This window comes from Haplochromis burtoni, unplaced genomic scaffold (genome assembly GCF_018398535.1).
Source record: "Haplochromis burtoni strain Fernald_Lab_line unplaced genomic scaffold, NCSU_Asbu1 Contig_20, whole genome shotgun sequence".
Taxonomy (NCBI): Eukaryota; Metazoa; Chordata; class Actinopteri; order Cichliformes; family Cichlidae; genus Haplochromis; species Haplochromis burtoni.
In genome coordinates this window covers 251090-276099 of record NW_024582381.1, presented here as the reverse complement: position 1 = coordinate 276099, position 25010 = coordinate 251090, and the positions used below count along the sequence as shown (strand labels likewise).

At 39.2% G+C, this 25010-nt stretch overlaps 2 protein-coding genes across 6 annotated transcripts in view; one reads left to right on the top strand and one right to left on the bottom strand.

Moving 5' to 3' along the window:
• glsb (glutaminase b) overlaps nucleotides 1-11554 on the top strand; it is a 35675-nt gene extending 24121 nt beyond the window's left edge. For 2 of the 4 annotated variants that reach the window (XM_005939829.3, XM_042218556.1), the window contains 4 exons: nucleotides 8004-8065; nucleotides 9223-9299; nucleotides 9589-9652; nucleotides 10516-11554. In XM_005939829.3, the coding sequence (XP_005939891.1) occupies nucleotides 8004-8065; nucleotides 9223-9299; nucleotides 9589-9652; nucleotides 10516-10663 (351 nt within the window). In that variant the 3' untranslated portion in view covers nucleotides 10664-11554. Of the gene's footprint in view, nucleotides 1-400; nucleotides 6343-8003; nucleotides 8066-9222; nucleotides 9300-9588; nucleotides 9653-10515 lie in introns of those variants that run through there. The other 2 variants (XM_042218554.1, XM_042218555.1) reach the window with 2 other exon arrangements.
• Nucleotides 11555-12037: 483 nt separating this feature from the next.
• On the bottom strand, nucleotides 12038-24351 carry LOC102313313 (signal transducer and activator of transcription 1). 2 transcript variants are annotated; one of them, XM_042218553.1, is made up of 25 exons: nucleotides 24218-24351; nucleotides 22983-23110; nucleotides 22655-22799; nucleotides 22466-22561; nucleotides 21972-22049; nucleotides 21801-21879; nucleotides 21160-21248; nucleotides 20712-20750; nucleotides 19699-19850; nucleotides 19431-19595; nucleotides 19246-19338; nucleotides 18683-18742; nucleotides 18516-18545; nucleotides 18340-18427; nucleotides 18187-18228; nucleotides 17804-17887; nucleotides 17584-17685; nucleotides 17357-17492; nucleotides 16687-16742; nucleotides 16524-16600; nucleotides 16263-16402; nucleotides 15922-16092; nucleotides 15654-15711; nucleotides 15487-15559; nucleotides 12038-12823 (listed from the first exon to the last, which is right to left on the bottom strand). In XM_042218553.1, the coding sequence occupies exons 2-25, from the start codon at nucleotides 23108-23110 to the stop codon at nucleotides 12701-12703; spliced, it is 2304 nt and encodes a 767-aa protein (XP_042074487.1). In that variant the 5' UTR covers nucleotides 24218-24351; the 3' UTR covers nucleotides 12038-12700. The 2 variants fall into 2 exon arrangements, with proteins under 2 accessions (XP_042074487.1, XP_005939894.1); XM_005939832.3 differs by lacking the exon at nucleotides 20712-20750 and having other exon boundaries at nucleotides 12042-12823.
• Between the last annotated feature and the right edge of the window lie 659 nt (nucleotides 24352-25010).

Below are 25010 nucleotides of genomic sequence, written 5' to 3'. Positions count from 1 at the left end.
TTTTACTTTGATTCCTTCTGCTAATGCAGGCTCAGAGCTTTATAGCTACTCTGTGTCAGAGTCAGCGTAAATATGCTAACTTATTGTTACATTTTGTTGGTAATAACAACAAAAATGTAAACAATTTTAGTTTTATAGCTCTATAAACAAAGATGTCTGACCCCTGGTAGGGATATAAGTTGTCAATATGAGCAAGCAGGTGTGTTGTGTTATTACATTATGCAGTATTGTCGGTATATAGTGCTCCATTAACACTACTGAATGTGTGGGAAACACTGTGAAAACTGATGGCACTGTTTTGGCTCCATTTTACTTCCAAGTGTTGCAGCGATCCACCCAGCACATAAACGCAGGCAGAAACGGAGATTTGAGACTAATTTATTATCCGTGTCAATAACAGCAGCAGACCTTCGGACCTATGGATTACGAGAGCCTCCAGCAGGAGCTGGCTCTGAAAGCCCCTCTTTGGAAAAAGGTGTCCCCCACTGAGTCGAACGAGGACAGCTCCACCACTGTAGTCTATAGGATGGACAAAGTCATCGAGTGAAACTTTAAAACAAACAAACAAACAAACACAGACGCCCCCACCTCGCCTGATCTCCCAGCAACGCGACGGCATCGTCTCCTCACCCTCATATTTATGTATAAATTATGTAGAGGATTATTTATTGCTGGTGAAGCGGTTACTGCGAAACTTGTTTTTGATTTTGTCTGTGCTGGAAAAATGGGATCAGCTTATTATTATTATTATTATTATTATTATTATTATTATGAACTCCAAATGACCTCCATTTGCTTCGTTGCCTTAGCGACGTGACAAGGATCTGATGTGTAACGTACGCACTTCGCTCTCGTTTTATCTCAACACACTTTTATCTTTATTTTCTTCTTCATCACGTCAGAGTTTTCTTTTTAACAATGTCGGCTAACGCTGCGTTCACTCTACGACCCAAAACAACAGCTGCTTGAGAGTAAACACAGACTTTAAATTTAGGGGTGTGTTACGAGTGATTAAAAGAATATTTTGGCCGTGATTGATATGTTTTATTTTCCTGGTTATTATTATTATTTTTTATTTTTCCCACTTTTGTGACATTTGGCTCCTCGATTTAAAATATAGATGAAGAACATTAACGAATGTCATTCACAAGTGTTGCATTATTTTGCAGATCTTTGTGTTTTCTGTTAAAATAATACTTGATTTGTGCCTGCTTCCATTTCTTTGACATTAACTCGACTATGAAACAGACAGAAGTCGTGAGGACTTTCAGCTCGAGTTGAGTTTGTTTGTGTTTGATGATGCGGTTGATACTAACAGAGGGCAGTTTTCTCGCAGTCAGGTGACAAAAGCATTGGGCTGTTTCTTAGGTTTGACTTGTTTGCCTGCAGCTTCCTGACATGCTTCTGAATTCTGAGGAAGGAAAGGCGAGTAAAGTCAGTCGTGTAGGTTCAGTTAAAGTCTCTCGTGGCTTCATACAACCATTAACTCCCTTGCACAGCTCACAAAAGTATGCAAACACGATGTCTCCATGTAGAAATAAATCTGCTAAATGTGAATGCAGCATTTATTTACTACAAAGGTGACGATTCATGTCCCTCACCTGAAATTGCGTCGGAAGATCTGTGAGCAGATGGAGCTGACACTTCCAGAAAAAAATCAGACGTACTAACCGTGGATGAACTTAATCTGAGGCTTTTATCTGCTCTAGTCCAGTTACAGGATAAAGTCATCAAATAAAACCCTTTTTCTCAGCCACAGTTCATTTCAGTAATGACCAAAGCGATTATCGAGTCAAACACGAGCCTGCTGGGTGTGCGAGTGAGCTGTTAACCAAAAAAATACAGCATGGCTAGCTTCACACGTGGAGTTGTTTCCATAAGCAGCAGGTCAGTGAGAGACAGCTGAAGGAGAACGGATCACATGTTGGATGTGCCGTCACATGCCATTATTTATGTTTGCATTGAGTTACCGCTGTTGTGCCATGATGCTTTTACTGTGTGAGACTGCAGGAATTTATGAAAGTCAAAGGAAACAATCCGACTAAAAGCCGTCTGTGCACAGCAGTTTCTGCAGAACTCCACCTGCAGATCAGATTATAAGACTCTATCTCACTACACTCCTGCCCGATTCTCATTAATAGACACAAAATACGTTTCTGTGCGCTACAGTTTCATGAGGGGCCGGCACTTGTGCAGAAATGTGGCTAAAATCCTGAAACACTGCAGCCCCATCAGCTCACCTGTGCCCGTAACACATCCATGGCTTTTACACGAATCATGTAGCGAGCAACTATTCCCTCCCTCTGACTTCCCGTGTTGTGTTTTACTCTATTACATCAAAGTACCAGAATTACTAGTATTAGTACAATTACTGTTGACCAGAAATACGCTGAGCTCAGCTCGAAAGGTTCCTGCTGAAGTTTTGGTTCTGAACTAACATCCACCTTTCTGATAACCTCTCCGCCTGGCTGTCCAAGTACATTAATGCCCCCAGCAACCCGTCAGGAGCAGGATGAAACTTGATTTTTGTGTTTGTGTGGCTTAAACTGCAGTAAGCCACCTGCCACAAACTTGAAGAAATCATGTTAATTAAAACCAGATCAGTCTTAGTCTCATCAGTTTAGGCAACATTTCTTATTTCTGGATGTTCGTAGCAGCAGGCATGTGTAGCTATCAGCTGTGCATCTGCACACGAGTGATCTTCAGCTGCAGACCAAAGAGTGTGTTTGAATTTTTACTTCAGACGTTCCAGGTTTATCTCACAACCTCCTCGGTAAATATAAGTACTTGCACATAAATGTCACGCCAGCGGATGCCTTAGATTTCTCTGCACCGTGAAGCAGGAGGAGGTGTGTGTTTATTAATCACTGTTGAAACTGTACATGTGTTTGTAGGTTTGAGCTCAGAGCGATGCTGCTGGAGCCGTTACCACCATGTTACTACTGTCATGGCATGTTTTTGTTTTTTTCCTTTTTCGTTAAACTTCTGCTGGTCATGTGGGTGTTACAGGTGAAACGTATTCAAAAGCCTCAGTCATCATCAGTGTTGCTGGATTATTATAATCTGAAGATTATTATCACATAAAAAAGTTATTTTCTCGTGTAGTAATCAAATGTATGAACACTTAAATGAACTCCCCCGCATGTGTTGTTGGTTGTGAAGTTCGCTGTTCGACTGATTTTGCTGATTTTAGCTGAATTGTTAGTTATGAAAAATTGACACTGCGTTTAAAATGCAAATTATTATAAAGAGATTTTAAAAAATATATATAATTGCCAAACAATTAGAGAAAATTATGATGTAGCTGCACTTTATTTTTATTTTTTTAGTAAAACTATTGAATGTACAAACTCTTGAGTCACTGGAAAACCGATCTAATGAGGAGGCGATGCGTATGCCGGTTTAGGCTACACAGATCCTGGGTGCTGAGCATACGGAGATAAAAATACTGTGTAGCTTGAACCCGGTTTAACGTGCAAAGCTCATTTTATTCCCATTTAAATCAACCATATGTGCAGAGTTTTTCCAGAGTGCGTGACTTTTACGAGCAACCAACCACAGAGACGAGTGAAGAAGAACACAATTGCTTGTTTTACTTCCCTCACATGTGAGCGAGGCCTTTACCATAACAACAGTTCCTTTTTTTGTTTTCATGGACGTTTCATTAATCAGTTCACTAAAAAAAACTACACTTTTAAGACTAAAGTAATTAATTGTTTTAGGACTTGATTAAACGCTGCACAGCTCGTCGGTTTGACAGGAATAGTTTATTTTCCTGATTCGCTCGGTTTTAGCTCGGCATTTCCTTCTTTTGGCCGTGAGCGAAACGAGTCGCTCTCCTCTTCTTTAAAATATTGACTTTTACATCTTTGATGCTCCGTTCATTGGCACAAAAATCTGAATTTGAGAGCCAGAGATAAAAACTAAAGGGACCTGCATTGGGGGGAGACTAAACTGATCCAGCCAATCAGGACTAATTATCCTAATCGCATCTGTCCTTCTTTGTTTTGGAAGAATAACACATGAACCTTGTGTTTATGTGTTATTCAGTGTTGGGTGTAACGCGTTACTAAGTAACACGTTACTGTAATTAAATTACTTTTCCACTGAAATTTTAATTACAGTTACTTACAATGTACTTGCGTTACATTGTAAAATAATTAAACTCGCTGAATATCATTATTTAATTTCAATAATTTATCTTCTAAAGGTAAAAATAAACTCTGCCGCTTTAACATCGCTGTAGTGCAGCTGCGCGTCATTTCGCACCAGTTTGCTGCATAGTCGTATTCTAAAGCGGAAGATGTCGGACTCGGCTGAAGCGAGTGGCTGTTTTATGAAATGGACCTATTCCCGTCTCTTCACTTTTCTGAAACAAGCAGACAAGAATATTACAGTAATATGTAAAAACTATCGGCTGCTGTTAATAGCATGAGTAATCTACTGAAGCGCCTGACAGGAGAGCACAGACAAACACTTCTGAGTGATTCTTGTTCATCATCCATGGATAACACCGCGGCAACTCCTGCTAAGCAGGCAAAACCTGATTTTACTTCAGCAGCACAGAAAGCGTCTGAAGGTGAGCTTAAAAAAATAACTGCAGGCTACATTGTGGAAGAGATGCTACCGCTGCGTACTGTAGTCTCCGTCTTTAAAAGAAGACTAAGAAGTATTTAGTTAAATTACTTATTGAGTAATTAAGTTACTTTTCAGACACAGTAATTAGATAAGTATTTTAAATACAATATTGATTAAGTAATTAATTACTTTTTTAAAGTAACTTACCCAACACTGGTGTTATTCTTCAAAAAAAAAAAACCCTGATTATTCCGATCAGAATCGTGACAGCGGGGCTTTTGAATGCAGCGTCAGTGGAAATCATCAGATCTGTATTATGAGTCTGTGTAAAGCTTTGTTCAGTTTGCACCATGAAAGTAGATAAAATGAAGAACGGCTCGATCCAAACCCGAGTGTTAGAAAATCAAAGATGATTAAATTCTAATGGTGCAAATTTAACAAAAGGACTCATCTTTGCACAGACCTTCATGTCATGTATGAGTTTGTTTTCTGTTGTCTGCATGATTTTTTTTTGTCAATTTCCATGAATTTTCATCCTTGTTTGAATCCTTTTCACTGTCTCTCTTTTATTAATTTGTGTCTTGAACATGTGTGTTATCCCTTTGAAAATTAATAAAAGATTTAAAAGTGATCACTACCATCAAAGTTTGGTGACCTCGGAACTGTGAGGTTAGATTTTTATACAAAGACAAGCAGAAGATAAAACGAGCTGCTTCCTGACCTGAAAATGTGAAACCAAACAGTTCCCAGCTCACAGCTGTCAGACTTTTATATGTTTCTGTTTGTGAAGTCTCCATGAGCTGCCTCTTTGTTCTGGACGTGCAGACGTGACAGTAAAAATGGTGTTGATATTATTTTTGCTGCCTTGTTGTTTCTTGTATGAAATGAAATAAAGCATCTGTTTTAAATCGTCTCACCATCTGAGCTCGCAGCGGTTCTTTAACAGAAAACACCCTTAACTTGAAGATTCATGAAGTCGTCCCTCTTTCTAAGGTTTATGAATCAGGACATAACTAGAATAATGTGGTGAATTCTTAGGTTATGTAAATATAACCTTAGACGAACAGCGACACATGACAGGATCAATAAAATACTCGCCTGTCTGTGTCTTTATTTATTTAAGAAAAACTGAACCAAAATGCAGAACCAATGGGGGGGGGAACCCTCACTGCTTCCACTGAAATTATCAGCCAGGTGCTGCTAGTTAATGCACTTCATTAACTGCTCATCAGGTGTGAGTGGAGCGTTCAGGTGTGTTAACATAATCTCTCTCTTTCCCTCAGAAAGGATTGTAAGACCAAACGTTTTTAAATCCATTGTAATACAGCGTGAAAAATTATTCATAATTAGTAAACATTCAAGACAGCTGGTTCAGGCTGGCCCAAAAAAGATCTAACAAGCATGGATTATTTGGAAGAGCTGCCAGGAGCGTCGTCTCCCTAATGAGAACGTGGCAGCACAGCTTAGGTTCATAAAGCTGCATCTAAACAAACCAAAAGACTTCTGAATCCGAAGTGGAAATATTTTGTCGACCAAACAGCATGTCAGCACAGGCACCTCATTCCAACAGTCAACCATCAGTACTCCAGTTTTACTGCATTCTGACACGCAAACGCATTTATGGCTCGTCTGCAGGTGTTTTTGTTCACACGGGTTTTAAGGTGCCTGGTTTACCGTCACTGGCGTCACGAGTTTTTCAATTCAATTCAATTTTATTTATATAGCGCCAAACCACAACGAAAGTCGCCTCAAGGCGCTTCATAGATACAGAGAAAAACCCAACAATCATATGACCCCCTATGAGCAAGCACTTTGGCGACAGTGGGAAGGAAAAACTCCCTTTTAACAGGAAGAAACCTCCGGCAGAACCAGGCTCAGGGAGGGGCGGCCATCTGCTGCGACCGGTTGGGGTGAGAGAAGGAAGACAAGATAGAAGGAAGACAGGATGGGGTAAATCTTAAGTGCTCATTTTGTGGCGACCTGTAAACCAGCGGTCTCCAACCTTTTTTGCTCTTTTGTTCATGCCCTTTAAAGAATATTCTTCCTTTACGTACTTGCACCTTAGTAGCCATCTTGGTTAATTGCCCCACTTTAAGTTAATGTTGAAGCTTTGTTTGCTTTTGTAAACATAAGATAAAAATTTGTTCATCCAGGTGATTTAGTTTTACTTTCATTTATGTTTTTTTGCACGAAAGAACTTTGAGTTAAAAAAAAAAAGGCCCAAGATAAAATAAAGAAGGATTATTATGGACTGTGAATCATACAAAGCTACTCTGAGAGGTAAATGCTCCTGTCACATTCCAAGCCTAATGTTAGTTAATATTACCTAATTCAATGATGCCGAGTTCAAAAGTACCAATAAAAATATTTACTCGTGCACATTTTTGCCACAAATCATAAAACTGTATGTGCTCATGTTTATTTTAGCCTCTCTGACACAGTTTGCATATTTTCATTGGACTACCAAACGAGGACGAGGTTAGGACAACACAATCAGAAGATTTCACTCAAAGGCCAATTTGTACAAACCAAGGTTAATTTACTTAACTAAAACTAAAGAAATAAATCTAGATGTGAAACTAGTTTACCCTGTAGAGAAACATTATGACACTGGACACTTACAGGCTTTATTTTTTGAATCTCAAACACAAATTGTATTGAAAAGATGGTTGTAACCATTAGCAAACATTTTTTTAAACCAGGCCTCATGATGAGTACATCTTAAAATAGAAGATTATCTGAAAACAAAACATGATACTGTGGAGCGAAAAGATCGGAATAACAAAATACAAAGATGGTCAAACTCTTAAAAATGTCCATTTTAGGCTGTTTTGATGAATATCTGCAGGTTTTCTGAGTCCCTGTCTCTTTTTTTCGATAGTGTAAATTTTTTATTTGGACCAAAACTTTACGTTTCTTCAGCTCTCTCTTCACATAAATAATCCTGTTCTTGAGAAACTCTCCCAGCAACCCTTCTGATAAAGGATTAACAACATTAATTCACAGACTGTAGCTCTGACAATGTGAAATACTAAAAACTGAATGTTAATGATTTGATTTTTTTCTGTAGAGCCCTCTCCATGTTTGTATTCTTATTTTCTTCACATGTTTTACTTTGAAGTTTTGCTCATAGGAAATGATTCATTCCTGTTTGGTGGTAAGTTATGACCAAACCGTGGATCTGTGATTGAAATATTTAGTGCTGTTGAATTATAGCATTGTGGTGATTAAATGACTAATTTCTTCCAAAATAATCATAAAAAATAAATGTGTGATTGACTTCCTTTCAGTGCTGCTTGAAATGTGTGGCGTTAGATTAGATGTGTGTGGAGTAATTCCTTCGTGAGTCTTTCAGCTCTTATGCAGCTGCCTGTGTGTTTTGGTTTAATGGTGTGACCCTGAAAACGTCCTGTTTCCGTCCACAGGCCAAGTCTGTCATCAACCTGCTGTTTTCCGCCTACACTGGGGACGTATCAGCCCTGAGGAGGTGAGCAGCTCACACAGCTTTTAATAAGAGATCAGTTTAGATTTAGTCACGTCTCGCCCCCCAGTGGAGCGTTTTAATAACATCTACATGAAAGAAAGACTCCTCTGGCTGCACGAAGAAGCACCTTGGTGACCTCAAGTGGCAGAAAAATGAACTTACAGGTGTCCCTGTGGAGTTTTTACATCTGACCTCATGAAAGTCTCGTGAAACGTTTGCACTATTTTCAAAAATAGTTTAAAGTGTGGCTCTGCATCCATGTTTGCAGCCTTCTTCACCTGTTAACGATCAATTTTGAGTTAAGGACTTAAAATATTTTTCATCATTTTTTGAATCTACAAGAGTCTGCAAACAAACATGGATGTCGTTTTATGGGCTCGGGCTGGTTGTTAGACTTTTGTTTGGAAAGTCGTGTTTTCAGGCTGTTACAAAGAAGTAATTTTAACCTGATTTCAACAATGAATTCACTTTTACCTGTTGAGTAATTTTATGCTGGTTAGAGGTGTGTAAATGGGGAAAGAAGCACTGTGAGGGCAACTAAGATTTCACCATGGAGATTAAGCCTCACTTATCATTTTAATGTAGCTGTAAAACCTTCTGTAAACCTCTGTGATGCTTCAGCGTTTGTTTGCTTTGGGGACTCAAAGGATCTAAAAATGATGAATGTCAGAGTGACCACGCCCCTCAGTTTAACCCTTAAAAAACATTATAAGCTATTAAAATATTTCCCCTCCTGTAAACTTGATATGAAGGTGTTTTGTATCAGGCTGTAAACATGTTTATTTCTGCTGTAAAGTTGCACCTTTTAACATTGGAGTCTGTGGGGGTTGACTCAGTGCTGGAGCCTCTGGTGGCCACTAGAGGAACTGCGGTTTGTGGCTCTAGCCCTGCTTGGTTATTTGAAACTTCTGGAAGAAACAGAAAACGAAAAACTGCTCCAAAACTGGACAAGAAGTCATAAAACAGAAGGAAATCCTGTATCTCAGATCAGCTCTCCATATAAAATGTATTATTGCTGCTTTCTGAAGGTAATTTCCTAGGAAAAGATGTTTCAGGCTGTAACAGCAAGATGTTCTTTAACCTCCTGCCTGAGACTCTTAAGAACTGTGCAGCAGTTAGAGGTGCATACAGAGTTGTGTACTGGTCCTTTGTGTGTGCAGGTTCGCGCTGTCGTCCATGGACATGGAGCAGAGGGACTACGACTCGAGGACGGCCCTGCACGTTGCAGCAGCTGAAGGTAACGTTCAGCCTGAGGTCAGTCAGTAAATAGACACAGCTCGCCCTCAAATACTCTTTAAAGTCTGATCCTGTGGTCTGGAGCTGTTTCCATGATTTATATATAAATTACATATATGGAAACAGCAAAGTTTCAAGGTAAGAAGTAGACATAAGATACAGACGCTGCAGAAAAATACAGTCATTAAGAGGAGTTATGCATCGGGAGAGCCAATTAAAATCAAGCATGCACCCTTTTCACAGTATAACAAGGTAAAAGTAATTTGTAACATCTGCCCTGCTTCCATTAGGACACATAGAGGTGGTTCGCTTTCTGCTGGAGGCTTGCAAGGTGAATCCAGTACCCAGAGACAGGTGAGTCTTTACTACCTGTATTTATACTGATTATAATAATGAGCTTTGAAGCAGAATTTCCAGCCTTTGAGAAAAGTCTCAGTGTGGTTAAAAAATAAAGAAAACTCATCCTCCAAGCTCAGATTCTGATAACTGTGGAGAACCAAACGTGCCAAAATCATAAATAATATAAATAAATGAAACATTTTAAATAATAATAATCTATTTTTGTATGCTAAATTATTTATTCACCAGTTTACCATCAGCTTATGTGTATTTATTTGTGTAATAATTTCTCTCCCATTATGTAAATGAGGCAGTGTGCCACTGGGTTGGCCACAAAGAAATGTGTTGCTTCATTAAATAATAAATTGTAAATCTGAATCAGAAAGGTTTAAAATATAGAGGCTAGAATTCTATAAATAAATTATTAAATTGAAGCCAAATAGTATTTGTACATTTTTTCCCCTATTTTGCAACATATTGTAGTTTTTTTTGTGTGCGTGTCTTTTTTGCTAGGCTAGGCAAACTCCTTCTAAAATAAATACATTGAGAAATCGTTGTGAAGGTGAACTCATGCAATATCTAATAAATGCCTACACATATTTGTTATTTATTATTAATTTATCTACTATTAATTTTAGTCCTAATCTTTTGTCCTGTGACAGCTGGGAGAGGCTCCAGCCCCCCTGTGTCCCTGAAATGGATAAGCAGAAGAAAATGGATGGATGGATGAATATTAATCTTGGTTATTAATTTCCTTTAATAGTTTCTTTTAATTCTGGGTGTTTTCGGTCCTCCATACCCACCTGCAGGGTTACATCTCTCTTTTTTTTATCAAACATAAAGTGTATTCTTTAACCTTTTAATTTGTTTTTGCACAGATGGGGGAACACGCCGATGGATGAGGCGGTGCATTTCGGCCACCACGACGTGGTCACCATGCTGCAGCAGTACCACGAGAAATACAGCCCGCCCTCCGATGACGAGCACAAGACTAGCCCTGAGAAGAGCCTGGACAGCCTTCTGTGAGACCTGCTGCAGGTTGCTACGGAGGACCGGAGGAGGAAAAACTTTGTAGCCCAACGCTCAGGCTTCTGTTGAATTATTTAGCTGCTCTGCTGTGATTAGATTTTTGGCCGTAAATGGTTGCTTGTTCACGTCTATCGAAATGCGAGCGTGAGCGGCTTAAACTCATATCTAAAGTGTTTACGGTATTACTCCTGTAATCTCACAGTACTGTAAACCACATTTCTAGGATGTACCTTGTACTAGTTTAGTATTTTGTTAGTTTTACTCTCACTGTACATGTGTTGTAAACTGTGTGGAAATTATGGTGGAAATTATGCGATGTGTAGTTACGGGTGTGCTTGATTTACATTCCTGCCTCTGTGCTCATTTGCGAGGTCACCAGCAGGTTCTCAGAGATTGTACTCCAGAATGTATTTTTCAGTGGAAAAACTTGCAATAGAAACAGTTTGTATTTATTTCAGACTTTTTAAAGATGGAAATTCATTTCAGACGAACGTGTGAGACGGACAGAAGATCGTGTGATTTGTTGCATTTTGTGGTTTATTTTGTCAGCATGGTTACATTTGTGTATTTAATTTGGGCGGACTATAATATCAATATAATGTTGATTGGCATACATTTTAGGGCAATGTTTACAGTGACAACCTGATCTGGCTTTGTGCGGTAATTCTCAGACATTATTTTCAGATGTTTTCTTTCCACATGTGGAATATAGTCATTGTTTTTAACCCGTGAAATTTAATTTGCAAATATATAAACATGAACAACACGTACGATAATTATAATCAAAACTACATACTTAAATTTAATGTCCATGTGAGTGTTTTCATGGTGTCAGTTGGAGTTCATGTATTTCATGGAAAAATGCCAAATAAAAAGCTGGAATAGAAACCTCTATATGATTGTGTTTCACACGGTGTGGTTTAGGAGTGGGTTGTCGACTAATCTATAGGTTTGTAGTTTGATTCCTGGCTCCTCCAGTCTGAATCTGAAGTGTCTTTGAGTGAGATGCCAAATTCTGAATTTTCATTGATTCAGCTATCAAAGTGTTCGGACAGAGCAGTGATACCCGAACGTCCAGTTCCAATTTGTGCATGTATACTGGGAGTCTTCTTTACACAGAGGAGGTAGTGACAGAGTAGCACAGGCTTCTGTACTGGGAACAATGCTTTTTACATGACACTGCATAAGTTTTTGTTGCTATGCAGATGATACCAAGCTTTATCTATGACATTAGATGACACAAATTCAATAAACTAAAAACATTTTTTTAGATGACCTATGAATTCTGAAACACTAAGATTATTGTACTCAACCCTAAAAAAAAAATATATCAGAAACAGGGTGTCTAACCACATATTTACACTGGATGTCATCACCTTAGTCTCCAGCAAAACTGTGAGGAACCAGGATACATCCTTCAACATAAACATTAACCAAATATTGGAGTGCTTTAAAATTACCTGAAATACACTGAGCATTAAGTATTTTCAAATAATTTTTGATATGATTTATTCATTTTTGTTGAATTTGATTCTTGACTTGTGACCTCTGTAAACAGGATTCTGGTGAGTTTATAATTTTAATCTGTAGTTTAGAATCTTAGTTAATAACTTAAAAGAGTGCATATTATTTAATGACTTGTGACTGACAAGTTGTCAGTGTCTTCAGTTTGCCAGTCAGGATTAGACAAACATCTGATGCAAATTTTGTTTTCAAAACAAGACCAAGAGGCCTTGCGGGTTTTCTCGGCCCTGGAATTCATCCATCCATCAGTTGACTTAACCACTTATTCAATTCAGTGTCAGAGGAGGACCGTGATCCCAGAGCAGCCACAGAGCAACAGTCGGGGTGCACAGTCATCCAGTCACTTATTTTATTAAAAGTAAATATACCAAATATACAGCACAGTAAGAAAAACAGAATGTGAATACAAACTTTGAATTAAAATCGCATACACATTGATTGTTGCCATTTTTACAGTACAGCTTTTCTTTTCCAGCAAAGTGCAGCGTGTGATCAGCAATCCAGCAGATTTTAGCTGAAACTAAACTGATCGACAAAGAGGTTTTCAGGCGATGATGTCTGTAACGAAGCTAAAGTTGGGCAGATGTCCAGCTGAGATTCCCAGGACTCCCAGAGGAGTTCACTCAAGCTGGCCTGCAGTGAAACACAGAAGGTTTAGTTTAAGTTAGCTGCAGCAGGAAAGGGATAGGGTTTAAACCTGGAGATACTCAGAAGGTGATGCATGTTATGTGATGCATTCGATGTGTTGTGATTTACTTGCAACAGAGAGAGAACATTTAGGCTACGTTCACACTGCAGGCGAAAGCGCATCAAATCCGACTTTTCTGACCCTATGCGACCCATATCCGATCATGGTATGACAGTTTGAACAGCACAAATCCGATATTTTCAAATCCAACCTGGGTCACTTTCATATGTGGTACTGAATCCGATACATATCTGTTTTAGAAAACAACTGCTGTGTGAAGTTTGTGACATGACTAGTCGCATTAAATCTGTTTTTTACATCACTGACACAAGACAGACACCAATTATCAGCGCCGGAGAAAACATCGCGAACGCTTCCTGGCCATCCAGTGTAGATGTCAGTGAAACTGTTGGGAAAACAACGTTGGAGAAACGTGAACATTTTATTTGTACTGTATAATCTGCAGATTCTGACAGAAATCTGCAGCTATCCTTTGAAGCACCGCTCCTCTCTAAAACAGCAATAAGGATCATTATTAGGCCATATGTAAATAATAAAATAACTTTATAACTTAAAGCAAAATTGGGAAACGTAAAGTCCGAAAAAAGTCTTTATATTAAGGACCATCAGTCAAACAATACTGTTTGGTCTGGGTCTAAACAGAGCGCGTTGTGTGTGAGGTCTTCTTTTGCGCATGCGGACCGCTTTGAGGGCCGTGAATGGTTCACACTAGAGAGCATTTGCTGAATCGGATTTGATCAAAAAAATTGGAATTGAGCATTAAGACCTGCAGTGTGAACGTAGCCTGAGTCTCCTTTAAACACATTTTGTTCTTATGGTCTTTTGTGCAAACAAAAGAAATGGCTGTTTAAACTAGAGATGGCACGATACCACTTTTTTTTTTAATGTCCGATACAGATTCCGATTTGGATATCTGCCGATACCAATATGAATCCGATATAGTATTTTTTAATCAATAAAACAGTTTTTTTAATATCTTGCTGCATTTTGTATAAGTTCATACTCAAGTTTAAAAAACACAACAGCACTAAAGCTATTCTGTTATACCTGTATGTAAAAAATACACTGCACCCAAAATATTTCATAGTTCAGCAACACTGATCAATCTAATAAAGTTAAACCTACTCCATCCTTCCTATTCTGGTATTTTAAAGAGTACTTAGCAGAAATATTAAGCAACCTAACGAATAGGGTTCCAACTCCCAGCAAAAAATAAATAAATAAAAAATAGGGAACCACCCCTCACCCTCCACCTCATGATGCTTAATCGACGTAATCAACCTTAATTTGATGCAGTGTGAAAAAAAAATGCACAGAAATCAATTATTTTTCAAGAAATATTAAATAGATTCAACATCTTTCTTCAAGAGAATTGCAGACTGCACAGATGGTACCTTCCCAAAGGAAAAAGTACTATAGCTTACAAGGGTATATTAGACTTAGTTACTATATTCAGTAATGGACTTCTATACATTTTACATCAGATTAAAACTTTGGGTTTAAGATTCAGATAATTATTTAATAAAAGCTAGACATTTTAAATGATAATAAGAAAGAAAAGTATGTCTTGTTAATGCCCTACCTGCCCCCCTGGCTAAACCTAGATCTGCCCCTGCACAGCTACCAGCTGTCAGCTACGTAAAAAAAAAAAAAGGATCCTGGTGTAGAAGGTAATATTAAATAAATTCTAACAACAGCTTATTAAGCTTAAACATGCTGCTGTTATTTAGCCTCTGGTTTCCTATTTCTGGTGCAAAGTTGGCCAAAAACAAAGAAGAGAGATGGACTCGCGACAGAAAAGCCGATCAGCTGATCATTGATCAGTTTCATGATTGAAGTAGCAGCAGGAGAGGGAGGCAGAGAGGCAGTCGCTCCATATATCAGTTGTTAAGCTTAACGTGGGAATGCTTTACAAACATTCAGAGATGAACTTACACACTTGCTTTACTGCTCTCTGGGATTACTTTGTTGGACATGAAATGTCGGATTGGTAGCGAGGCTCCAAATGCTGAACCAGACCACCGACAGGTCTCTCAGGCCACAGCCGTTCTATCACGTGACGCACACTGCTCCGACGTGCTAAGGCTATGAGCTGAATTACGCCATGTCGCAAGTTTTCTGAGGTGCTTTTGTGATATTTAATGGATCGGATTACATTTTTTATTTCTCTCCGATATCCAATCCAGGAATTTAGGTCAGTATCGGACCGATATGTAATATCGGTCCATCTCTAGTTTAAACACGGCACAAAACAGGCTCATTAAAGACAACCTGTAAGTTTTGAAATTATCACTGGTGGTACAGATACAGTGTTGGTGAAGGGAAAATTACTGTGTGATTGTTGGGATCTTCTGTTGATTTGGTGCAATTTTTTTTTTGTGTTTTAAGTTGTCTTTCCATATTACGATTCAACTTCTGTGCTTCCGTTTTAGTGAGTAAACTGGCACTAACTAGGAAATATGTTGATGCCAATGGACAATAACACGGCACCAGATCTTTACAAAAAAAATTAAATAAAATTATCCCAACGAATTAAGTCTATTTAAAAGGGCTGCGGGAAAATAAACCTAAAAAGAAATAAACCTACACTTGTTTCCAGGTCATTGTCCATTTCCATCATGTGGGTCTCATTGGGTGGAGAAGGAGGTGGCGTAGGGTCGCTGTACAAAAACAAACAAACAAAAAAAGATTGTAATAATGAATAAAAATTAAATGCAGACACACTGCAGAAGCATTTTTGTTACTGTTACTTACTTTGATATAAAAGAAGGTATTCTGCGGTGATATCCATCCCCTGAAGGTTCTGATGTTTCTGTGTGGACAGATAGGATTGAGCTCATTACACAGAAAGTAAACTGGATCATCTCAACATTATTTGAAATGGTAAACACTTTATGATGGAGTTTATCTTTATCTTATGACAGAGTACAAGATAAAATTTATATTCACTGTTTTCTACAGGATTTTTATTTATTTATTTATTTTGTTGTAATTTTGGAGGAAGTGATGTGAGAGGTGATACCGGGGGATTTGTAGCGTCCGAAGGCGGTGTCTTTGGGGATGTCGGGGTAAAGATAGACCAGGGGATTTCTGCTTCGCTGGGATGCCAGACTGTAGCGGTAAATGATATCTGGCAGAGGTAACACCGACAGCTCTTTCTTGGTGTATGGCTGGACCGCATGCACATGAGGCTCTACGGTGGGGGGGAAAAAAACACATTTCAATACAAAGCAGGACAAACCACTGCAGTCAGCAAACACACAATTTAAGGTAAATATACTTTATAGTGAATACATAATTATAACTATTCTATTTCCTCCAGCAGAGTTATTTAAATTGTCCTCAGTGGGCTCAGAAACATACCACCGTTGGAGTGGTCGACCCAGCTGAAGGTGACGGCGCCGTCTCTGCTGCTCTCACTGAACCGGATCAGAAAAGTACCGGCCTGTTTTTCCTGCAGCAGGAGGCGTGTCCTCTCCCTGTTCACAAACCCCATAATGGATCTGAAAGTCGCACACAGGAAACGCCACACCCTTCCACATTAGCACATCATCCTTATATGACTGTAATACAACTTTAAGAAATGTTGCTAATCTAAGTTTGGATGTCAGTGTGAAGTCGTACCCATCACGCCAAAGATCCACCAAGTGTTTCTTGATTAAATCGAGGATGCCATCGATCCAGATCCAGGCATTTTCGTTCTGCCTCACAGGAAAACAAAGACTTAAGCCCCTGTGTGCTCGCTGTCAGACTCAAGGAAACTACAGGAACTTATCTTAAGACCCACCTTGGAGAAGCTGCTCCAGAACACCATGCCGTCAGGATCATCTGCAGCAGCACCAACTGTTACATTTAAAAAAAACAAAAACAAAAAAAAACAACACATTACCATAAAGTGTTTTATAGTATTTATAAATTTTAATATTAGATAGTATAGTACATGTGTAATCATTGCACTATTTGTTTGTTTTTACCTGTGCACATATTTTGTATTCTTCATGTGCAAATTCAAATGTTTGCACATCAGGGCTAAGCTACTTTGTATTTTGTGCTAAGCCAACTACGTACTCTGCTTTTTACTGTATGCTACAAGCTAATGTATTTTCCATGCTAACAATCTGCTTTGCATGCTAATTGTATCATTTCAATAAAAATAAGTGATTTCCAAAATGCGAAAAAGTATTTTTATACTGATTTTATATAAAAATATATATTTTTTAACATGCAAGTAAATATTTTTTTTTTATTTGATCCTTAGTGATAGTTTTTCAAAACCAAAAAATACACAGAAACTTCAGGCTTTTAAGACTACACACAATATGCAAGATATATCTTTATATACACAGCTTAATAACTAAAATGAGCTCTAAAATTAACTCCCATCAACAACGCAAATGAAATATAAATGTCTTTTTAAAAAGTAATTGCAAAAATTAGCTTAGATTTTATTTACTTACCCATAATTTTGTCTCTTAGCATGAAGAGCTGCATTTCATCGAGCCCTCGTTTGCCAACGGTCAAAAACTGCCAGCTCAGCACCTGTGACAGCTGCTCCCAGGTGAGAGGAGGAGGATTCAGGAACAGTGACAGGTCCTAAAGGGAAAAGTCACAGAACCACAATGAAGTTTCCTGGCTTGTCTTAACAGATGTTACTAGTGTTTGTTGGCTGTGACAAAAATTTTACCCAAGGTTCACTGGTGGACACCATGTTCCACCACATGATGGAGGCCCAGGCATTGGGGACTTGATTCGTGCTGGAGATGACGACCACGGGCAAGGAGCTGGCCTGGACCAACAGCAGAGGAGGAAACCAGTCAATAAAAGTACAAACCCTCCACCACAGCAACCATTTTTAAAGATCAGGACTAGAGAACGCCATCAAAGCTGAAGTTCATGCTGCTTACCTCGATGTTGCATGTTTGTCCTGCGTACTGAAACTCTGTCACAAACTTGATGATGTGCAGCTCTTCAGTGACTACCAGATGGTTCTAAGGGAAAATAAAGAAAGTAACATGAGTAAGGCAGCAGCTCACGTCTCTAGCACTCAATTCATAAACAAAAACATGGCCTGAGAGGTATGTGGAACCAATAAAACTTTAAAATACACTTCAGTTTGATGCTTTGTTTACCTTCTTCCCATCAGTCATCTCACCTGTATTTACCTCTGTTTACCCTCAAGATTCTCCATCAAGATTTAACGGACTACATACTACTGAAACGTGTACAGTATAGTAATGCTCATAAATGCTCATGTGAAAAAAGACAATTTAAAATAAACTTCTCTTACCGCAGATGAGCTTTTGCTTCTTGATTTTCTTTCCTTGAGCGACTGAAAAAATATAATTTTTTTATAAGAAACTACAAGCTGTACTGTATAAAAGAACATATGAATGTATAATAATTAAACATAAAGCTTTGTTAACTTTGAGGATTTTCATACCATGTGCCCAAATTCTGCCATCAAGCCTCCATCTGTGTCCTCGTCCAACACCTTACAGTCGTCTCTGTTGAAATCAAAGAGACGGAACCTGCGACAAGTACAAAAAGCATCAGTACTCATTTATTACAGAAATATAAACTTTCATAAATGTATATTTCAGATTTTAGTCTACCTACCCTTTCACTGTCTTGGCTTCTGCAACATCCCTTATTTTGGTGGGGAGAAAAAAGACAAGAAAAGGTTTAAAATGTAAAAAAGGTCTTTTTAAAATAAAAGTTCAAAAAATAAATATTTCCATCTGAACTCTATGCCACTCTTTCAGACCAGCTTTTCTTTCACTTACTTGTCAAATACAGGTTTGACTCTGAACCTGCATTTGAATTCAGGGATGTTTGCCAGGAACCTGAAAAGAGAAAAGACATTTCTTTATGTTTTTTAGTTTAGCACTGGTTATTTTGGCCCAGTAAACACGTCAAAAGGTCTAGGTAAGCTCATAAACTGCTTTCAGTCAAAATGTCTCATCTCAAAACATAGCTGCTAACTCCTGTGCTTGTTAAGAAACAGTTTGTCTGTAAGAATAATTAGCAGGCAAAAGGAAAATATACCTAATGAGGTCCATCTGAGACCTCAGAGAGAAAACTGCAGTCAAAATAAGATGAACGTCAGTTTAATAAAGAAATGTTTTCGTTTTGGGGATCAGACCTGACCCTAAACTGTGTAAAGGCCACAGAAAATTGTGGGCAATATAAAGTTTTCCCTCCAACATTAAACTGCTAACAAACAGACAGACAAACAAAAGGAACTGATTACATACTCCCATTACATTGAAGCGGTGAGTGACATGAAGTCCCAGCTGACATTTGGGTTTCTCAGACATACACGTGTATAAAGTCAGTGCATGCTTACCTCACTGTGATACTGAACTGCACCCCAGTCTTCAGTATCAGAGGACGCTGTGGAAATTTCTGCATGGCGGGCTGTTTCTCCACCACCAGAGCGCTGCAATGCCAGACCACAACAGAACATGTCACTATTCATACTGTTGGTGCATCAGTGTGTGTGTCTATACATGTAAAAAAGGAGTGACTCACTTTGTGACTAGTTTTATTAACAAGGACAGCCCAAATTTCTCCATTTCTGGGATTGAAGTAGAGAGGCAGAAGGCAGGGTCAGTGCTGCTGTATTTGCTGTTCTGGTCTTGAAGTTTCTTCAGCTGTTCGCAGACTCCTAGCAGCACTTCGGCAACAGTCGAAAACCTGCACACAGAATAAAACAGGCACAAGTGCTGAGTGTAAATAGTCAGAGGAAAAACAGATTCTCTTAGACATGCAAAAGTGAGCAGAATAAATGAGCTCTAACCACTTGTCCAGGTGGTCCAGACTGGTGTCATCTTGACTTCCAATGCAGGCCAACTGCTGCCTGCGCTTCCACTCCGGCAGCTCCACATCAGTGAGAGTCGCCACGACCTTTTCTGTCTGCTTTAAAATGTTAACCAACTGATGCAGCACAATCTGCAAGACAAAAAAAAGAAAAGATTCATATGTGCGCATAAGAGAGGGAAGAGGTTTCACCATCTGACCAGTGCAGACATGATCTCTCACAGCCCGCAATAAAATCCGAACACAGCAAAATAACAGTTAAGGAAAGGTTACCCACCGTAACCCAAGGTTCTATGAGTATAACTCTGAGAGCTGTCATCTATGTTGCTGTTGGCTGTATCAGCTTATATGACTTATTTGCATTTCAAATGGCAACGTCTGAAAGGGGAAGACTGCTACGCAAAGTTGACTTAGTCCTACTGCCTATAGGTTGCTGGTTTGTTCAACCAATCAGTGCAAGGCATTCCCACCTATGTTTTTGCTCAAAAATATTTCCCCAGAAAAACAATGTTGCATTTAGTCATGATTTGGCAAGCTGCCAACATCAACATGACGCCGTGACAACATTGCTCCATGGTCACAATGCAGCAGTAACGTTACAGTACAGTGTAAATGCGATGTCACATTTATGCTGTAAAAACATTTACAGTTACGGTTTTGTAATGTTACTGCGACCTAGTTTTACATTTCATGCTAGGATTAGGTAATTACGTATATATGTAATTTGAAACATGAAGTAGAACAGACCAATAGCAGATAATAGATGTTTCTACTAAACTGCCCCAACCAGTTTGTTTCTAGATTTCTATGCAAACAATCATGAAAGAAATCTATGACATGAACATTTTCTATGAAGCTTTCATAATAATTGCACAAAAATATCAAAATGAATGTGGTTTATCCATTTAGACTAGTTGTTGTAGAGACCCACCTTTTGGCACATCCCAGCACACCCACTCACTTCACCAGATGCACCTTGTTTAGTTCTCTCACCTTTGATTGGGTGTGGTGCTTGTCCTCAATTGCACTCACCTGTCACACATTATATGTCACACATTATATAAGGACTGCATTCACTTTTGGCTCACTCTTTCTTCACTTCCACACGGGGCAGCAGCTGAGGTGAGGTTCTATTTGGGTTTTATTTTATGTCTTGTTTAAGGGAATGAGTAACTTAAATCTCTGTTTTCCTGTTTTCTTTCAGCTGTGGCAGTCCATGTGTGTCTTTGTTTCCTTCCTTCTTTGCCTTATTTATTTGAGAATAAAAGGAGAACCCGGAGAATAATTCTGAATTAGATGGCTGCTTATTCTTATTCTAACCGGATGAGCCCATGATGCTGATTGCTTAAGCCCTGAACCTTCCTTCCTTCAAAACACTAGTTTACACCACTAATGCCAACATTTCATCAAACATTTACCATATTATTATTATTTATCATACCTCCTTTGTTTGTGTTATGAAGACTGCATGTTTCTGACATTCCTGATCAACAATATGTTGGGACTGGGCCAAATCAGTGTTCTCCTCCACTGGAAAAGGAAGACAAGACACTTGTGTCAAAAACAACTGAGTGACAAACCAGACCTGCCAATCCTGCCAAGCAACTCCTGGGCTGACAAATGGGACTGAACTAGTGGCCACTTGAGGTTGACTCTGACAGTGAGTCAGAGTCCCCATAGACTCCCATATTAAAATGCCCAAATTTACACCACAACATCACCTTGTTTTCAGCCTGCTACAAAAAACTGTTTTAATCTTTGCAGATACTTCCCTCCTTCCCTACTTTGAGGGGCATGGCCAGTTTGATTGACAGGTGACAGAGGCATCGGTAGCTGTCAGATGTCTGCTGGGCTTCCGCTCAGCTAACCGGAGTCACTGCAGTGTTTGTGCCTTTTTAAGGATGGGCAAGGGCTGTGTTGAGTTACGGCCTCAGTTTTGATTAGTGAAATTTCTAGGATTTTATTACTAATCACACTGCTAAAATTAATGCTTTAATGTCGTCCACACTTCAAAAACCAGTAGATAATGGCATGGCGACTATGTCCATCTTTTATATACAGTATGTGGTCGTGCTATCGTACCTTTATTTTGCCAGGCCATCAGAATATAGTCCAGTTTTTCATTCAGACCCTCCAGTGTCTTGATTTCCTTCTTGGTCTCCTACATTAGAGTAAAAGTGCATTGGTTTAAAAACCAAAAGGAAAACATTTATCTTTCTTGGAAGGCTGAAAATAAAATCCCAGTAATCTTACCAAAGTCTGTCGCTTCAGTTCATTGACTTTGTCGTCCAACTCTCTCCAGCTTTGTTGCATGCTTGAATTATTGCAACTCTGACAAAAACAAGAAGGTTCTGTCACATGTTTGCAATTATTATCAAATATTTATTTATAATTAAAATGTATATTTACATTTCCTTTCCTCTAGTTGTGATCACACTTTCGCTCTAACGTGTTGCCATATTTGCTTTGCTATGACTCACAATGCTACGTTTTCTGTTAGCATGAGCAATTTTTACAGTTCCACCTACTCACTGGTCCGGGAAAATGTATTTCTGCCGTTAATTGTAACTCTCTCTATAAGCAACCCAGGCACATGTTTACAGTTAGTGTGCATCAAAGCTATGATTCTACTAAAATCTTTTCATATCTACTTTTGGTTAACTGCAGTGACCTTGGGACAGACCTGTCTGTGTAAATATGACTTAGGAATGAAACCAGGCTCTTCATTAGAACAGCATTTAACTGACCTGAGGCTGAGAGACCGAAGCCAGAATTTGCTTTTCCTCCTTCAGGCATTCAGACAGAATTAGGGCCAATTTCAGCGGCTCACCCTGGAAATCCCCCTAAGGAGCAGAAAGAACCACGCAAATCATTACTGGAAGTGTATTTTCAAATAATTAAATTTTTTTCTGCACAGAGCATCATATCTGTTCTACCAGCAGGTAGTCCTTCATCCTGGAAAAATCTGGCCCCTGCAGAATACTGTTCTCCTGAACAGAACGATTCCACTGCTCTTCTAGAAACACCAGGAGAGCCTGGAAACAGGTTCTGGCTCTGTGCTCGTCCACAGCTGCCGAATCCCTAATGCAGAGAAACAGAAGATTTAACTGCAGAACTGCATCTGTTTGCATGTGCTGAAAAACAATTTACGATTTCACAATCTTCCTTACATCATACTGTACAACTTACTATATTATTAAGTTAAAGCTCTTTAATCTTAGACCATAACTATTTTCCCTGCTCCTGCATCCAGCCCCGTCTTACCAGTCCTGGTTCTCGATCCAGGTGCTCAGATAGTGGCGAATCTCTTTGGGAAATCTTCTCTCGTACAGCTGGCAGACCCGGCTCTGGAGTGCAGAGTCCAGCTTCAGAAGGGCCTGCCACTGAGCCATCTGTAGTCACAAAGACACAAACCTCTTTTTACGAGTTCAGGGCCTCTGATTGGTCCACAGATGTGATAGGAGTCTTTACCGTTATTTTCCTCCATTTTATTAACAGAAATATATCTTACGCTAGAGTAATTTAAGATAAAGTTTTATATAGATTAAAAATCTGTTTTTAAGTGTGGCCTGGCCAAGAGGGCAGCCATGACTATATATATATAACCATATATAATCATAGGGTGGCTGTAGCTCAGGTGGTAGAGCAGGTCATCTACTGATCGGAAGGTTGGTGGTTCGATTCCCGGCTTCCCCTAGTCTGCAAATATCCAAATATCCAAAAATCTCCAAATATCCTTGGGCAAGATACTAACCCGAAATTGCTCTCCGATGCATTCATCGGAGTATGAATGTGTGTGAATGTCAGTTGTGCTTGTGCGAATGGGTGAATGCACAAGTTGTGTAAAGCGCTTTGAGTGCTCAGAAGAGTGGAAAAGCGCTATATAAGAACTAGTCCATTTACCATACAAATGTGACTGACGCTCACTGAAAAATGTGTACCGCCAATCGTCAGATCACATGTTGTAACAAGTGCAGTTTCAAAAGTGATCACACTGACAGTTTAGTCCTTAGTCCTTAAAAGCTGACTTAAACTCCCATGCAGTTATATTTATCTTATTTATCAGCCAAAGGGAATGTCTGTGGACACAGAACGTGGAAATCTCAAAATAATTCGAATAAGCACAGCACCAAAGTGAGGTGTGAGTAATGATGACCTGATTAGTTTTATGTGTTTATGTAATGCAAAGCGATTGTGGTGGCGTATTGATGTCGCCAGCTATCGGTAAATAATGTAACTGAGCTCACTGGAAAGTTTTGCCCCGCTCTTTAATATAATCGGAGGGGATTTCCAAGAAATGCAACAACACCGCAGCAACTTCAAGAACCGAGGATTTTCATTTATTTACATTTGCCTTTTTAACAGCTTTTATCAGACAATTACCTACTTCTAAAAATCAGGATCGCGCACATTTAGGAGGAAAAGTGGGCCATAAGCTGCGCACAAGGCTGCCCGCAATAGAACTAAAGTTGTTTCTTTGCGCAGAAATCATGACTTACCTTGGTGGGTGGCTCTTTGTCGGACAGGTGAAAGCAGGACAAAAATCACAAGCGACCTCCAGCCTTCTGATCTGGCTGTTAATTCTTGCCTTAAGAACGAGGACGCGAACTTCCGTTCCACACGCCCACTCACACTCACCACGTGATTCTCCAGAAATCGTCCTGCTGGGTGCGTAAAGCTGGCAAGAGCACCTGGCTGCAGCCGCCGCACAGCTCGACATCCGGCAAGTCACAAAGTAAAGAAAAAATAACAACAGCCAGATGTTGAAACCCTGAAAACAGCTGTTTTATGTGCAGGTTTCAGCTCAGTTTGGTGGGCTGTTGCACATCAGCGCTCATGAACCCGTTTTTATCCGTTTTTTTCCACAATGCTTTTTCTTTCTGCACATTTCTATTGCACTGTTGTGTCTGCACTGTCTTGTGTCTGTATCGGTCTGTACTGTCTGGTGTCTTTGTTTTGGATTTTTGCACCTTCTTTTCCCCACACTGCTAAATCCCTGTAATCTCTTCCCAACAACCTTTTTCCTATTTAGAAACAAAATTACCCTCTACAACATGGGTCTCACACTGGCAGCCCGGGTGCCACTATATTGACGTGAAGAAATATAATGCAGTTTGGCTCTTGAAGTTACTTTTTTTGTTAGGGAAGATTTGTTTGTTGTTGAGTGCAATGCTAAAATAAGTTATTTAAAAAGCAAAAAATGAGTTAATATGAAGGCAGTATAAGAGAATTATTTGTAAGGAAAACTATTTTCACTAGCAGTCAAAAACTATGTCTGCATTTCTATTGAGT